General features: G+C 44.7%; 2 protein-coding genes across 11 annotated transcripts in view; both read right to left on the bottom strand.

Annotated features, from left to right (window-relative positions):
* The window catches only part of INTS15 (integrator complex subunit 15), a 10,663-nt gene extending 9,053 nt beyond the window's left edge, over positions 1-1,610 (bottom strand). The window contains exons 1-2 of one of the 3 annotated variants that reach the window (XM_082429978.1): positions 1,107-1,610; positions 443-664 (exon numbers count right to left, since the gene is read on the bottom strand). In XM_082429978.1, coding sequence (XP_082286104.1) covers positions 443-664; positions 1,107-1,298 — 414 coding nt within the window. In that variant the 5' untranslated portion in view covers positions 1,299-1,610. Of the gene's footprint in view, positions 1-442; positions 665-864; positions 1,037-1,106 lie in introns of those variants that run through there. The other 2 variants (XM_082429976.1, XM_082429977.1) reach the window with 2 other exon arrangements.
* Positions 1,611-3,050: 1,440 nt separating this feature from the next.
* On the bottom strand, positions 3,051-16,188 carry ZDHHC4 (zDHHC palmitoyltransferase 4). Of its 8 annotated transcripts, XM_082429983.1 has the most exons (8): positions 16,110-16,188; positions 15,457-15,624; positions 14,689-14,812; positions 13,418-13,491; positions 12,741-12,919; positions 10,419-10,544; positions 8,374-8,618; positions 3,051-3,391 (listed from the first exon to the last, which is right to left on the bottom strand). In XM_082429983.1, exons 2-8 carry the CDS (start codon positions 15,513-15,515, stop codon positions 3,101-3,103), a joined length of 1,098 nt encoding a protein of 365 aa, XP_082286109.1. In that variant the 5' UTR covers positions 15,516-15,624; positions 16,110-16,188; the 3' UTR covers positions 3,051-3,100. The 8 variants fall into 8 exon arrangements, with proteins under 8 accessions (XP_082286109.1, XP_082286113.1, XP_082286110.1 ...); XM_082429987.1 differs by lacking the exon at positions 15,457-15,624 and having other exon boundaries at positions 16,110-16,186; XM_082429984.1 differs by lacking the exon at positions 16,110-16,188 and having other exon boundaries at positions 15,156-15,624.
* Positions 16,189-16,950: the final 762 nt, after the last annotated feature.

Genomic DNA, 16,950 nt, shown 5'->3' with positions numbered 1-16,950 from the left:
TCCTATGCCCATATCCATTAGAAGAGCCATCACCTTTGAAATGGCACCCTGGAACAACTCCCATGTTTACTGATCTAACTGTATAAAAAACAAGCAAACATTGCCACAGTTTGACACATAATGACCTTTAAAAAAAAAAAAGAATCCAATCTTTGAGACTGCATGCATAGCTGTTTTCAAAAATCCTACCTTATTGTTTTCAACTAAGAAAAATGATTTTTCACTTATTCTGAAGATGGAGCCTTCATTTACCGTTACAAACTACTGTTTTCTCAAGAATGGTGATCACCTGTATATACAGGTGTGGGGTATCAGCATACAGGGCAGGAACATCAAGGAGATAACATATGGAAAAGACCTCTCTAGAAATCCAATTAAATTAAACTTCCTGACACGAAACACGTCTTCAGAGACTCTCAGGAGGCTATCTCTAGAGACGTACCTGGAGCCAGGAAGCTGCACACTCCAACACTGGGATTCGACACACAGCCACTGCCATGGAGACCAGCTTTCCCAACAAGCTCATTCGGCTGTCATCGGCTTTGTTCCCTTGGGGGCTGAAAAGCGATGAGAAAATAATCTGCCGGACAGAGTCCTTGGTTTGCTCCTGGAAATAACTGCACATGATTTCAAGAAGTTGGAGCTCCTGAAGTGAATTCAATCTCTGTAAAACAAATCCAGAAGCGATGAGAAATTCAGCCTATTAATTTCACACAGTGAGAAAACAGAAAACACTGGTTTCCCCAGGGAACTTTTCACCTCCCTAAAGCCCGGGTCCCACGGAGTAGAACTCTCTACTGTTAATCTCGAGAAATACCATTCTACGTCATTATGCATCACCCTAGGGGGCTCAGGATGACCTACAGCGGTTTGAGATTCTCGGTAACAGGACTTTAAAGTCTCTTCCTTTAACACCATTGAGACATGGTTGTCACAAGCCCCGCAAAACGGGCATTTTGGCTGCTGCTGAAGGAGCAAGGCCAAGGGCGAGGACGGAGCCCCCGATCCGAAGAGCGTTTGCTGTCTGGCCGACGCTTGTCACCGAGAAGGAAAAAGGAGCCGGAGTTTGCTTATCGGGGACGCGGCAGCCGGCCGCCTGGGCGCACCTTGGGCTGCGCGCCGCGCTCCTTGGGCACCTGGAACACGAACTCCTCGAGCAGCTCCACAGGGCCCTTGTCCACGATGGGCAGCGGCGCGCTCTGCAGCTGGCTGCTGAAGTAGATGTCCAGGTGGTACAGCACCTCCTTGGCGGCGCTGAGCGCGTCGCGGCGCAGGAGCGAGTGGCGGATGTCGCTCATGGTGCCACCTCTGCGGCCGGGCGCCGGGAGCGCGGCGGGACTTCCGCCCCGGGCCCCGCGGACGCGCCCGCCGCTGCCGAGACAAAGAGGCCGCGAGCCGGCCTCCGCCCGCCGACCCTGGGCCTGGCCGCGGAGCCCGCCCACTCCCCGCTCCCCGTTCAGGCCCGCTCAGGGGGCCACCGCCGCCGCCAGCGGCCAGCGGGCGCCCCGAGTGTGCGACTCCCGCACCACCAAGAGCCCTGGGCACCCGATGCCGCGGAGTCGAAAGGCGGCGGATGCCTAGCGCGGCGACGGCGGCCCGCAAGGGCCAAGCGGAGGCGGTGGCGAGGGCCCGCCCCCTGAGGGCGCCCCCTGGCGGCTCGGCCCGCGGGCGCGGAAGGGCCCCGCCCCTCCCCTGAACCCCGCCCCTGGGCCCCGCGACCGCCGAGCGGGTCCCGAGCGGCCGAGCTGGGGGCCACATCCACCAGCGAACGCACTCTAGGTCTTGTGCGCGCCCCCCGCCCCGCAAGGCCCACCCGGAGCTCCCCTTGCTTTCTCTGCGCGGCGTTCAAAGCCTACACGTGTGATTTCATGGAGCTTTTCCAAGGATAGGGTGGTGGTGCAGGGCCGTGGCTCAGGCCTCAGCCGTTCATCTTTAACGTTATATCTAGTCTGAACTCGGGGCTGCGACGACAAATGATGCCTGCCTACCTGAGAGTCCCTATTCCCCAGCCCCCTCCAGATTGGCCCCGCCTAGCCTGGGAGGGCCGTAGGAATCAGGTCTCCTGCTCCTGACCACTAAGACCTGAAAACCTAAACCCTCAGCACTTTCTATGAATCTCTTTTCCTGTATTCATCTCTCTGCAATGAATGAACAGGGGGGTTAGCCTGGGATTTTAAAAACGGCAGAAATGAGTTGAATGTGGCCACAAGAGGCCAGTGGAGGGCAGGCCAGAGGCCACAGGAATGAGCCTTCTGTAAAAGGTCCATTCTGGCCTGAGGGTGGGCCTAGGAGAGGATGCTGGGTGTGGTCAAGGAGATGAAAAAAGCCAAGGCCTTTCCCAGGGAAAGATGGAAAGGACATTAAAGAGGGTGCAGCTGGGGCAACTTCAAGTCACGGAGACCCTCCTGCACATCAGAAGACACAGCCATAAGGCCCCTCCTGTCCAGGAGCCCAGTGGGAGACCAAGGTCAACTGGAACCTCTGGGAATTCACCTTTGAGCCCCTTGGCACCAGGACTTCAGAGATGCTCCACTCCAGCCGGCTGAATGAACAGAGGATGAGCAAGGGGTATTTCTGCCCCAGGGTTTATTAACATGGCACCTGGCAAGGCTTAGGCACTCAGTAAACACTAGTTTTCCCTTCCCTTCCTTAGCTACTGAGAGCCAATTCATAAACACAGCGGAAACTGGGAAAAAAGAAATAAACCAATGCTTAGAAAGTAAGTATCCAGGACTTCCCTGGTGGCGCAGTGGTTAAGAAGCCGCCTGCCAGTGCAGGGGACACAGATTCGAGCCCTGGTCTGCGAAGATCCCACATGCTGCAGAACAACTAAGCCCGTGCGCCACAACTACTGAGCCTGCGCTCTAGAGCCCATGAGCCGCAACTACTGAGCTCGTGTGCCGCAACTACTGAAGCCCGCGCGCCTAGAGCCCGTGCTCCGCAAAAAGAGAAGCCACCGCTCGACACAACTAGAGAAAGCCCACGAGCAGCAACGAAGACCCAACGCAACCAAATAAATAAATAAAAATTTTTTAAAAAGTATCCATATGTATAAATAAACATATACTATATTTAAAAGGCAGTAACACTCTTCCCATTCTTATTTCTTCTTTCTCTCATAATGTGCGACAGCAGGTAGAAAGATCTCGCGAAGGTTGCTCCAAAGCCCACGGGAGTGAATGTTCCGGTAAACCTGGGGCTCTGCTGATGGGGTCCAGGCCACGTGGGGGCAATGCTGGCACCAGGCTCGGGCACCTCTGTACCACTCGTTAGTGGTCTGGTTGGTAGCGGCCAGGTACAGACAGAAGCACAGGTAGCTCCCCAGGAGGAAGCTCAGCACCACAACAAAGCCCAACAGGAAGACAATCCTCGGGAAGGTCAGGAACAGGTACTGGGGGCAAAGAAGAAGCAGCACGTTAGGCAGCTAGGCTGTGACACGCGTCGGGGTTAGGAACCACCGGCCATGGTCACGTCCATATACACTTCAGAACTGCCTTCCCATCTCCCCCACCTCCATACACATCTGACCCACTGAACACAAAATCAGAACCAAAAACAGCACTGACAAACATCCCAGGAAGAATTTCGTATGGGATAAATGAAGTGTGTGCATTCAAGGAAAAGGGGAAGGACACTCAGGAGATGATGCCAGTTAGCTATTCAGAAAATAAACAGAGAAATGAATGCAGATCTTAGTTCATACATCAACATAAAGTCCAGACGGACAGAAGAGATCAATCTCTCTCTGAAAACAATACGACCCCAGAAATACATGTACAAGGGTATTCACTGTAGCACTGATTTTGACAGCCCCTCTTCCCAAAAGAAACAAGTTAAATGTCCATCCAGGAGGAAGAGTAAAACTCTGGGATAGTCATACTATGGAACAACAAGGAGCCTTTAAATTAGGTCAGTGTCTATGTACTAATTTGGAAAAGATGTTGGTAGTATATTGCCCAACAAGAAAGACAAAATGCAAAATTCACAATGGAATCCTATTTGTGCAAAAACAAAACTAACTCGATGAAAGTGTATGGCCATATAAATAAACATAGAAAAAAAGCCTGAAATGTACACCAAACTATAAAATTGGTTGTCTCTGGAGAATGAAACTGTTGGGAGGGGAGGGGAATAATTCCCAGTTTATATTTTATTTTTGTCCAAGATGTTTTAAATTTTCTTCCCCCTCCCCCCGCCGGCTTTATAGAGATATAATTGAAATGTAACATTATGAAAGTTTAAGGTGCATGTAATATACAACATAATGATTATATATATTATATAATGAAATGATTACAATAACGTTAGTTAACACATCTGTCACCTCACAGTTACAATTTGTGTGCGTGTGTTGAGAACCTTTATGAGCTACTCTCCTGGCAACTTTCAAATGTACAATACAGTATTGTTAATTACAGTCACCATGCTGTAGATTACATTCCCAGGACTTATTCATCTTTCAACTGGAATAACTACCTTCCCTTATTTCCCCCACCTCCCCCCACCCCTAAAAGTTCTGGACTACTTGAATTTTTATAAGTTCGTTTTTATGATAGACAAAGAATTCTGAAACAGTTCAATATTTTTGAAAGTTAGCAGAAAAGAAGTAGATACTTATCAAAACTCCATCAAAACTCCCGATGGGCGAGACTTGCTAACTGAAGTTACAAAGAAAAGAGACAGATTCGATGAGGAAGAATGTCTAAAGCTTTTTAAACAACAAAAAATGAGACACACAAACAGAAAACAAATACAACAAGAATGAACTACCATTATTATCCAAAGACCTCAAATCAAAAGTTATTCTCATATCAAATAGGTAAACAATTAAAGGGCAGAATTCACCAAAAAAGATATACAAATGACTGACAGACAAGGAAAGTAATCAAAAGTAATGAAAGAAATGTAATTTGTAAAAAAGGGTAAACCATATTCTGTCAAACTAGAAGCACTTCCCATCCCAGGCATCATCAATGCCTGCTCTGATGCAGTGAAAGGAACACTTACACACTGCTCTAACCACAGGTTTTAAAAAGCAATTTGACAACATATATCGAAAGACTTATAATTGTTGTCAATCTTTGACCCAGTATTTATGTTCTTGGGAATCTATCCTAAAGAAAGTCCTAAATACAAAAGCAAAACCATATACACAAGATTACCCATTGCAAAGGGGAAATGCACTTCACGAGTGGAGGGAACTGGTGGTCACCTCCTTAAACCAATGAATCAACCCGGGCTTCACTGCTCCGATGTCACCTGATGGGATGCACTATGAAATACACATCCCTACCTAGGAAGCATTTTTGCCAAAAATATTTAACTTGAATCTAATCAAGGGTCTAGAACTAACTTCCAGTTTACACTAATATAAAGAAAGAGAGAAAAATTAGATGACAATTAGGAAAAGAAAAATCTAGAACATGGGACATTTTAAAAGATAACTAGACTGCTAAATGTCAATTTAATGAAAAAAAAGCAGGGGCATTATTTTAGAATAAAAGGACATAATATTCAAATGTAATGCATAACTATAAAATGGAATCTGGTTCAAGGAGGTAAAAGAGCTATAAAAGATATATTTGAAACAATGGGGAGATCTGAATACGGGCTAGAGAGTATATAGATTTATTATTACTTTTCTTACATGGGATAATAGAATTGTAGATACATATGAGAACGTTGACATTCTGAAAAAATGCATGCTCAGGTATTTAGGGGTGAAGCAACATCGTCTCCAACTTATTTCTAATAATACAGAAAAATATATACACACGTATAGAAAGGAAACAGATTAAAATGTTAACAATTTTAAAATCTAGGTGGAAGGTATATGGGTAGTCACTCTGTTATTCTTTTAACTTTTCAGTATGATTACAAATTTACATAATTGGAAAAAACTTGAGAATAAAAACTATTCAAGGTTAAAACAACAAGGAGGTATCATGACATACCTATCAGAACAGCTGAAGTGAAAATCAGTGATAATGATAAACCTGGCAAAGATGCAGAGAAACCACTTACTCCCACATCCCTGGTGGGGAGAATGTAGAAAGGTACAAGCACTCTGCAAAACAGTGTGGTACTCCTTTTCAAAACCTAAAATGGACTTACCATACAACCCAACAATCACACTGAAGACTTCTTTTCACACAGCAGCTTCTAAACCAATGTTCATAGCAGCCTCATTAGTGATAGCCAAACACTGGAAATCACCCAAATGTCATTCAAAGGGTAACTGATTAAACAAACTGTGATCCATTCTCACCATGGAAAACTATACGGCAGTAAGAAGGAATGAATTACTGATCTATGCAACCACTAGGATGAATCTCAAGGAAACTGTGCTGAGTGAAAAAAACCAAACACAAAATGCTACTGTAGGATTCCATGTCTGTAACAATAAATAACATAATAACAGAGATAGAAAACAGATGAGTGGTGGCTGGGCATTAGGGATGTGGGGAGGAGGATGTGGGTATCAGGGATAACACAGGGAGTCTGTGGTGATGGACAGAAGAGCACCTTGGTTGTGGTGGCAATTATTCAAAGCTACACATGTGACAAACTGCACAGAGCTACACACATAACACAAACGAACACATATATAACTGGCACTGTGGACTGTGCCCATGTCAATTTCTTGCTTTTGTGCTGTGATTGCATAGGGATTCTGGCATGGGGAGAAGAGCTTAGGGGTGCACAGGATTCCTGTAACCTCCTGTAAATCAATCATTATTTTAAAATAAGAGTTAAAAAAGATGCAGGCTTTAGGACTATGTGCATATTTTCTCATATTAAGACAATATCCTTCAATTCCTATTTTCTAAGTGCTTTTATTATAATGGGTATTGAATTTTTTGACAGGCTTTTCAGCATCTAGAGAAATAATCATATCATTGTTCCTAATACTTAATAATGCTGTATAAGATACTAATCAATTTCCCAATATTGAACCAACCTTGCATTCACTTAATACATACCACTTGCTCATTTTATTTTCTTTGAAACAAAAGGAAAAAAAACACTCAAGGAGAATTAGGCAGTTACCTAAAAAAAGACTGCTCATAAGCCATTTCCCATAAATGAAATAGAAATCTTTTAGCAATCAAATGAGTTTTTAAAGAATGGCTTTGACTTTTACATTACGGTAAATTAATGGGCAAAGAATAATAGTCTTTTCAATAAATGATGCTGGAACAACTGGATATCCACAAACTAAAGAATAAAGTTGGAACCTTACTAAACACAATGTACAAAAATTAACTCAAAATGATCAAAGACCTAAATGTAAGACCTAAAATTATAAAATACTTTAAAGAATATTTAAGTGTAAATCTTCATGATCTTGGATTAAGCAATGATTTCTTAGCTACGACACTACAGCAAAAGCAACGAAAGAAAAAAATAAATTGAACATCAAAATTTAAAACTTCTGTGCTTCAAAGAAAACTATCAAAAAAGTGAAAAGACAACCAACAGAATGGGAGAAAATATTTGCACATCATGTATCTGATAAGGGTCAAGTGTCCAGAATATAAAAAAGAACTCTTGCAACATAAGAATAAAAGACAACCCAAATAAAAACGAGCTGCTTCTTCCTTAAACTTTCTTCTCCAAAGAAGATATACTAATGGCCAATAAGCACATGAAAAGATGCTCAATATCATTAGTCATTAGGGTAAATGCAAATCAAACCACAGTAAGGTATCACTTCATACCCACTACATGGCTATAATAAAAAAAAAAAAGATAATAACAAGTATTGTTAAGAATGTGGAGAAATTAGAACCTTCATAGATTGCTGGTGGGAATGTAAATGATGCAAATGTTTTGGAAATCAGTCTGGTGGTTCCTCAAATGATTACAACGGAATGTTATTTAGCCATAAAAAGGAATGAAGCACTGATTCATGCTACAACATGAATGAGCTTTGAACATACTATGCTAAGTGAAAGAAACCAGCTCAAAAGGCTGCATATTGTATGATTCCATTTATGTGAAATGACCAGAAAAGGCAAACCCATAAAGACAGAAAGTAAACTTGTGGCTGCCTGGGTCTGGGGAAAAGGGAATGGGGAGTGACTGCTAATAGATAAGAGTTTCTTTTGTGGATGGTGAGATGTTCTGAAATTAGACTGTGGTGATGGTTACGTGGTTCTGTGAATATATTAAAACCACTGAACTGTATGCTTTAAAAGGGTGAATTTTATGGTGTGTGAATTATATATCGATTTTTTAAAACTATATATCAATTTTTTAAAAAGGAATGCCTTCACGTTTTGACTCAGAAAACAAATGCCCTTTTTCCAATTTTGAAACCTGAAGTCAGAAACATACAGCCCACAACATAATTACCTGAATATTAATTACCTGAATAACAAAGACAGTGTCAACCACCTGCAAGTGTCCAAAGTCATCGACGTAAGTCTCCAGGTACAAGTCCGACACCATCACCAGCTGGACCAGAAACACGGTGCTCACCACAGCCATGGTGGCAGCCGAGGCCGTCAACGTCAAGAGGTAGAAGAGGAAGTACCTGATGTTCCAGGCCCCGATGCAGTTGTTCACCCACACACAGTGATGGTCAAAGCGGTGCACACACCGGTTACACACACCTGCACAGAAATGGAGCCACAACCCTGCGTTGATCCTTGATAATAACACCATGCACACCTACTGAGAGTTTCACACGCTGACACTAGCAGTATGAGCTGGCCATTGTCAATGGCAGCTGCTGTCACCAAGCTTTCAGAACCGAAGGGGACAATACAGTAGCCAATACAGTAGCCACATGTGAGTACTGAGCACTTGAAACGTGGCTACAAGAGAAACTTGAAAGAATACTTTGTTGGTATTGATAAATGCACAGTTGTTTTTCAATTATGCATTGCTCCTTTGAGATAAATGTGAATAATGCTGAGATGACAAAATAATTAGTGAACTTACTTAACTTGGACATAATTTTAAAACTGACGCTTTTGCTTTAAAGTCAAATCAATTCTTCTGATAAAGACGAACCATTATGTCAATATAGATATAGATATTAAAGAAAAATGCTGGTTTATTTATTTATTTGTTTATTTATTTATTTATTTTGGTTGCGTTGGGTCTTCATTGCGGTGCGCGGGCTCCTCATGGCTATGGCTTCTCTTGTTGCAGAGCACGGGCTCTAGGCGTGTGGGCTTCAGTATTTGTGGCACGCGGGCTCAGTAGCTGTGGCGCGCAGGCTCAGTAGTTGTGGCGCATGGGTTTAGCTGGTCTATGGCGTGTGGGATCTTTCTGGACCAGGGCTCGAACCCGTATCCCCTGCATTGGCAGGTGGATTCTTAACCACTGTGCCACCAGGGAAGTCCCAAGAAAAATGATGTTTTGGTACTGATTCAGTCATTGAAAAACTTTTAAGAATGTCTAGAATAGCTTCGGTATGTGAATCAGCTCTTCCAACTATAAATTTTATGAAATCTAAATACAGATCAAGAATTTCCAATAAAAATTTAGTGTCTATTGATTGAGATGTACTGTAAATGTAAAAAACACGGAATTGCAAGGAATTAGTATGAAAAGAGAATATAAAAAAATCCACGAGGGGGCTTCCCTGGTGGCGCAGTGGTTGAGAATCCGCCTGCCAATGCAGGGGACACGGGTTCGAACCCTGGTGTGGGAAGACCCCACATACCGCGGAGCAACTGGGCCCGTGAGCCACAATTACTGAGCCTGCACATCTGGAGCCTGTGCTCCGCAACAAGAGAGGCCGCGACAGTGAGAGGCCCACGCACCGCGATGAAGAGTGGCCCCCACTTGCCGCAACTAGAGAAAGCCCTCGCACAGAGACGAAGACCAACACAGCCATAAATAAAAATAAATAAATAATAAACCCAAAAGTTTAAAAAAAAAGAAAAATCCACGAATGATATTTTTATACTGATTACATGTTAAAATGGTATTTTAGATATCTTAAGGGACATATAATTAAAATAAATTTTTCCCATTTCTTTTTACTTTTGCAACATGGCTACTAGAAAATTTTAAATCACATCGGTGGCTCACATTATATTTTTGTTGGACAGCACTAATCTAGAATCTTGGCCACTGCCCAGAAGAGTAGCCTCTGCCAGGACTGAAGTCTGCAAACACAACATCTTACAGAAACATCTCTTGAGCAGCAAGCACTGCCACGTGGCAAAGGAAGGGCTGTTTTGCCCAGAGCTGAAGGTTACCCACTACAGGAGAACATAAGACCTCACCTCTAGGCATCTCAAAGAAACCACTATCTAACTATCCCCTACCAGCAGAGGCCGCCTCATGTCTGGAGGTCAAATGGCCCTGCTTCTAGATTTATGTAACATTCCCTTACAGACGAAGCCCACTTGTCCGTTGTGCGAGGGCAGAGCTGGAGGGGCCAGAACCAGACTTACTGCAGTGCTTGGATCGCGCTGGTTTCCTTAAATCACAAGTAGAACACCTCATGTTCTTTGGGAACATCCCTTCATCAAATTCATAAACTTGAAGAAACAGTAATTCATTTGCTTTTGTTATGGTACCTGAAAAAAGGAAGGACAAGTGTCAGTTTCGAGCAATACAGTGGACCAGATGTTCATACAATCTGTCCTGGCAAAGCACAACTAAAACTGCTGTATTTAATATTCCAAATAATTTATTTTTTAAATTAACAGCTTTGAGATATAGTTCATAAACCCAATTCACCCATTTAAAGTGTACCATCCAATGGTTTTTATTTTTAATTAATTAAGTTATTTATTATTTATTTTTGGCTGCATTGGGTCTTCATTGCTGCTCGCGGGCTTTCTCCAGTTGTGGCGAGTGGGGTCTACTCTTCGTTGAGGTGCGCGGGTTTCTCATTGTGGTGGCTTCTGTTATCGTGGAGTACAGGCTCTAGGTGCGCGGGCTTCAGTAGTTGTGGTGCATAGGCTCAGTAGTTGTGGCACGCGGGCTCAGTAGTTGTGGCATGTGGGCTCAGTAGTTGTGGCATGCGGTCTCAGTAGTTGTGGCACGTGGGCTCAGTAGTTGTGGCACACGGGCTCAGTAGTTGTGGCACGCGGGCTCAGTAGTTGTGGTGCCCAGGCTCAGTAGTTGTGGCGCGCAGGCTCAGTAGTTGTGGCATGCGGGCTCAGTAGTTGTGGCACGGGGGCTCAGTAGTTGTGGCACGCAGGCTCAGTAGTTGTGGCGCACGGGCTTAGTTGCTCCGTGGCATGTGGAGTCTTCCCGGACCACGGCTCAAACCCGTGTCCCCTGCACTGGCAGGCGGGCTCTTAACCACTGCGCCCACAGGGAAGCCCCCATTCAGTGGTTTTTATAGTCACAGAGTTGTACCACCACCACCACAATCATCTTGAGAACACTTTCATCACCCCAAAACGAAATCCTTTCAGAAGTCATTCTCCACTTCTCTCTAATCTCACAACCCCTGGCAACTGCTAATCGATTCTCTGTCTCTATGGATTTGCCTTTTTTGGATACTTCATATAAATGGAATCATACAATATGTGGTCTTTTGTATCTGGCTTCTTTCATTGAGCATAATGTTTCCAAAGCTCACCCACGTTATAGGATGTATAAGTACTTCATTCCTCCTTATGGTTGAATAACATTCCATCGAATAGGTATATCGCATTTTATTTATCTGTTCATTAATTCATGGACATTTGGTCCTTCAAGGATAGAAAAGATTAAAATAAGTGGATGGGGACTTCCCTGGTGGTGCAGTGGTTAAGAATCCACCTGCTAATGCAGGAGACACAGGTTCGAGCCCTGGTGGGGGAAGATCCCACATGCTGCGGAGTAACTAAGCCCGTGCATCACAACTACTGAGCCTGCGCAGCTAGAGCCCGTGCTCTGCAACAAGAGAAGCCACTGCAATGAGAAGCCCGTGCACCGCAATGAAGAGTAGCCCCCGCTCACTGCATCTAGAGAAAGCCCGCGCGCAGCAACAACGACCCAACGCAGCCAAAAATTTAAAATAAATAAATAAATAAATTTAATTTATTAAAATAAGTGGATGGGAAAAAAAATACCAAGCAAGTATATATCTAAAAACAATGTAATAATAAATATTAGTATCAGACAAAGGAGACTTGAGAGCAAAGAGTATTACTAGTAACAAAGAGGCTCATTGTATTTTGAAAAAAGATTCAAGAGATAATACTAATTCTAAACTTGAATACATCTAATATGAGTATATATAACTATTGTACACACACACACATATAATAGCTTCAAAATATGTTAAGGAAAACTCTGTCAAATCTACCATCAGAATGAGATCACATACCTCTCTCAGTAATCAAACAAAAATATTAGTATGAATATAAAAAATCTGAACATAACATCTTGATCTAATGGACTTACATGGTTGCCTGCGCCCAAGAACTAGAAAATATAATACTCTTTTCAAGAACACATGGATCATTTACAGAAACTGACCACATGCCTGGGCATAATGCAAATATCAGTAACAACTTTAAAAGAAACAGTATCATATAGACTGCAAGCTCTGTATATAACACAATTAAGTGATAATGTTTAAATAGTTCTAAATAATCTGTGGGACAAAGAAGAAAAAATAAAACTAGAAAACATTTAAAACTGAAAGATCATGCAAACCCTACATATCAAATTTTTTCCAAAGCCCTTGGAGGGATCACTACTCATTTGTAGCACTGTCAGTGAGACAGACAGTTAATCTGTCACCATTTTCTATACTAAGAGCCTCAACTTACCAGGGTTTGTTTCACAACTTAGGGCAAAAAAAACCAGATTTACAATCAGCAGCAGATAAGGCAGAAAAAGGTAATTCAAGGAGAACTCCAGCTCTTGACAGAGGCCAAATATTTCCCAGGTGTATTCCGTATAAACCATCCCTTGCAAGATGAGATGCAGGATAACAAAGGTGTGGTTTCTGAAAGGACACAGGTACATGACTTGTTCACAGGGGCTTCTCTGTGAAAAAAATCACACCACACTACAGAAGGTGAACCAACAGACAACCACTTCCTTTGGGTTTGAGACAACAGTAAGAATTACATTAGAAATCATGTGAAACATTTCACCTAGTGCCTACCACATAGTAAGTACTCAATAAATGTTATCTATTATAATCATCATCTTTGTTGGGAATTGAGGTCTCAGTATCAGTATATATTTTTTACAGAAATGCATGCCAATACTTTCCCATTCTTTAAGTATTGATACTTAAAATTAGATATGTCAAATCCCCAGAGATAAAAGGCAGATTATCTGTCAGTAAAGGTTCTGGACCCAGGACTCTTGATCCCTCCAGCATCCCTCCCTGTATCACGCTGGAAACAAACAAGGAACCTCCTAGAGCTAGAGGACAGCAACAGTTAACAATCGAAACAGAAAAGAAGATAATACTTAAACTCTGAAATATAAATACCGTGTATGGAAGAGGTAATGAAGAAATCTTAGCATGGCTCTCCGAAGGCATTCTGGAATTATATATGAAAATATCTGAAACAAAAGAAAAGAGAAAGGTTCAGTTTCATTTCTCTTTCTCCCCACTCCTAAACAAATTAGATGCTTCACTTTTAGCCAGCAATATTGGTGATATAAAGGCATGTTTCTGCATGTGAGCAGAGAAGAGATTTAAGTGAGAATAAAGAGGTGGGCTTCCCTCAGCTGGCCTTCCTTTGATGTCAACGCCTCCATTTCCATCCTGACCCCAAACAAGGCACTAAGTCTTGGTCTTCAGGCAAAGGGAGGTGAGCAGAGGGGCTGGATCAGGTAATGCTGATGTGAACTGTTAATGTAGCCTTTCCCTGCCTTGGGTTCAATCCTAGGTTCCAGAGTCTACCTCCAGATCACAGAGCATTAGCCCAGGTCCCCCCACCAGGCCAACACCTTCCCAAGGCTGCTCACCCCAATTCTGCTCACTTTGATCCCTGGAGGAGTGTGGGTAGCCCGATGTTCAGCTTTCTACCCACACTACCCCCAGTTTCACCCATCAGGCCCCTCCAGGCAGACACCGCTCACATCCATGCCCAATTACAGGCATCAACTCTAGAGAAAAACAGCCAACCTTGAGAATGCTATCTTCTCTTAAAGCATCATCAAAAGATTACTTTCGGGACTTCCCTGGTGGTCCAGTGGTAAAGAATCCACCTTCATGCAGGGGATGAGGGTTCAATCCCTGGTCGGGGAACTAACATCCCACATGCCCTGGGGCAAGGAAGCCCACGTGCCACAACTATTGAGCACACGAGCCTCAACGAGAGAGCCCGCGTGCTGCAAACTACAGAGCCCACGTGCTCTGGAGCCCGTGTGCCACGACTAGAGAGAGAAAACCCACGCACCACAACTAGAGAGAAGTCTGAGCACTGCAACTAGAGAGAAGCCCAAGCACCGGAACGAAGAGATCCCGCATACCTCAACAAAGATCCTGTGTGCCGCAACTAAGACCCGACACAGCCCAAAAAAAAGGAAAATAAATAAATTAAATAAATTTTTTTAAAAAAGATTACTTTCAACAGCAACAAAAACAAAAACAGAAAGATAGAGACTTTCGAATACACTGCAAGTGCCATAAATGAAAGAACAAGTGAACGAACGAATAAAAAATGGCATCTCTTTTTTGTTCTGACAGAAAACTGGTGAGCCTTTTAGACCAGTGGTATTCAAAATCCCGTGGTCCCCAACCATCACTGTTACCTGTGCTCCTCTTCTGACCAGGCCTTTCAAGCAATGGGTTTTCGAGCAGATGCAGATCGTAACAACACCAATCAGCATAAAAGCCAAGTAGAACAAGAAGAGAACCAGAAAGTCCATCCTGGGGCTACAAAGGAACAGAAAGAGTGTGATTATTACTGAGGGATATAGTCCAATGCATATTCTCAGACATCAATTCCCTAAGTGACTCCAAACAGAATTCTTCATCCTTCAAGCACAAATTGCCTCTCAGTGGGGCTTCCCACCTGGTCACCCTTCAAAAGTTTCCTAATCAAACCACTGTGGTCTGCCTTGTGGCATCTCCTGCCTGCAAATCCCAAAATAAGTGGGGAAGAATATGCAAAATGCATCCCCCTTCCCTCCCACAGCGATAAATCAGTCTTTTACTCCCCTGAATATAAATATTCACAATGACATTGATATGAATGTACCCAAAAGAATCTACTGACATTGCTCTTGGAACAAGCATCCACCAGAGGCACTCAGGGGCCCCCAGCCAGGATCAGGCGTGCTGTCCTATGAAGATCCCTCCAGGGCAGTGACCACAACACTCAGGGATCACCCAGGGGGACCAGAGTCAACACACAAGCCTGTATTAAGAAACTGGAAATGGTTACTTTTGGCCTTGGCAGATATGGTTCTGGGCAGAACTTCCAATTAAGATAACCAAACTAGAAACTCCTCACGAGATAAGACAGAGGAAAGAAAGAGCAGCAATTCTCACGAGGTGATTCAGGGTCCCCAGCCTACATATTTCTTTTGTTTAGATAGTTTTCAGCCGGCAGCTCGGGCATTCCTCCTCCGAACATTCACGGAGAATCCAAACGGCATCTCCTCTTGTTCAGCGGCGTGCGCCTGGCACAACAGGTGGCACCCAAAGCTGCAGGAGACATGGCTCCTCTAGGAAGCTGGATCTGGCTGCAGAGACATCAATTCAACCCTCACATAATATGATAGGCTAGGAGTCAGGGGCGCAATACATTGTGTAAAAGAATTTGGAAGTCAAGGGATGTTGAGACCCCGCAGGGTGAACGGGGCTGTAAGATTTCTAGACAAAAAGCTCATTAGGAAGAAATAACCCGGGAGCCTTGGATCTCGGTGTTTATCCCTATACCTGAGGAGCCCACGCTGGGGACCCGACAGAAGAGCATTCCCGAGGCTACTCTCCGTCCGAAGATCCCAGCGGGTGGGCCTGGCCGGAGCTTTCCCCGGGAGCCGAAACCGGGGTTGGTCGGATGGGGGGGTGCAGAAAGATCGGAGGGGACACTGGGGGTGTCTGTGCGCCGGGAGGGGTGGAGGTGGGGCTGCAGCGCCATACACAAGTGGGAAGGGCGGGTCAGACAGGGAGACGAAGGGCCCCGTGCCAGCCCGGGTGTCTAATAGCCCAGCGGAGGCGGACTTACCGCCGAGACCTGTCTACCGCCAGCTGCACCTGATCCGCGCGTCTAGGGCGCGTCCCCAGACTTCCGGCGGATCCGTGACGTCATCACGCGCCGCCGTCGGCCAGGCCGACTTCCGGCGGAAGTGCGCGCGGACAGCTGAGGGAGGGCGTGGGGCTGCCGCTCGTGTTCTGCACCCTCGGAGTAGTCTCTCGCTTCCCGCCTTGGCTCCTCCAGAATGTGGTTAAGTCTGACGGCCGGGAGGTCCAGCTTTATAGAGCCGTTGCCAGAAATCTTACAAAGAGACTGTCCCAGGCCTGGTGCGGGCGAGGACGCCGGTGTTGTGAAGCGGACGAGCCGCCCACCGGCCTGGGTAGAGCCCAGTCATGGCTCGGCTCCCAGCCGAGCAGCGACCCCGGGCAGGCACACCTAGGGGCTCATACCCTGTGTCTTAGTGGTGGACAGAGTTCGCTTTGCTTTCTGCCAGTCACACCGTTGGGACCTGTCTGAACCGTTCCAGTGTCTTTGCTCCTGCTGTCTCAGAACACCTCTGAACATCCTGCCCCTGGGAGCATGACGATTGTTTGACTCCAAACCTAGAGGATAAGAAGGAAGGCTGTTTAATGATAGTTGAACCTGGAGTGAGAAAAGCTGCTTCCAAACATAGCATTGACAAGTCCCCTGTGGGGTGTCCCTTTTACCCTGAACGCCTCTGAATCCGCTGAGACCAGTCTATTCTCGATGCCTCTGAAAACCTGTCTGTAACTGAGCCAGGCCTATCCTCCTTTTGAGGGGAAATGTCTGTGATCTCCAAACACTGGCATTAAAGCGCTTCTCTTTTCCGGTCTTTGCTACCTACCCAGCT

Source organism: Balaenoptera physalus (assembly GCF_965194825.1).
Source record: "Balaenoptera physalus genome assembly, chromosome: 16".
NCBI lineage: Eukaryota > Metazoa > Chordata > Mammalia > Artiodactyla > Balaenopteridae > Balaenoptera > Balaenoptera physalus.
The sequence above is the reverse complement of the archived record's forward strand: the minus strand, read 5'-3'. Positions and strand labels throughout refer to the sequence as shown.

Excerpts from the sequence above, each read along its gene's own strand:
- ZDHHC4 (XM_082429983.1), bottom strand. The coding sequence starts at position 15,515 with ATGTTCGGAGGAGGAATGCCCGAGCTGCCGGCTGAAAACTATCTAAAC. Across the intron at positions 8,619-10,418 it reads AGCGCGATCCAAGCACTGCA|GTGTGTGTAACCGGTGTGTG; the intron begins GTAAGTCTGGTT and ends ATTTCTGTGCAG. Across the intron at positions 3,392-8,373 it reads ACACTGTCTTTGTTATTCAG|TACCTGTTCCTGACCTTCCC; the intron begins GTAATTAATATT and ends CTTTGCCCCCAG.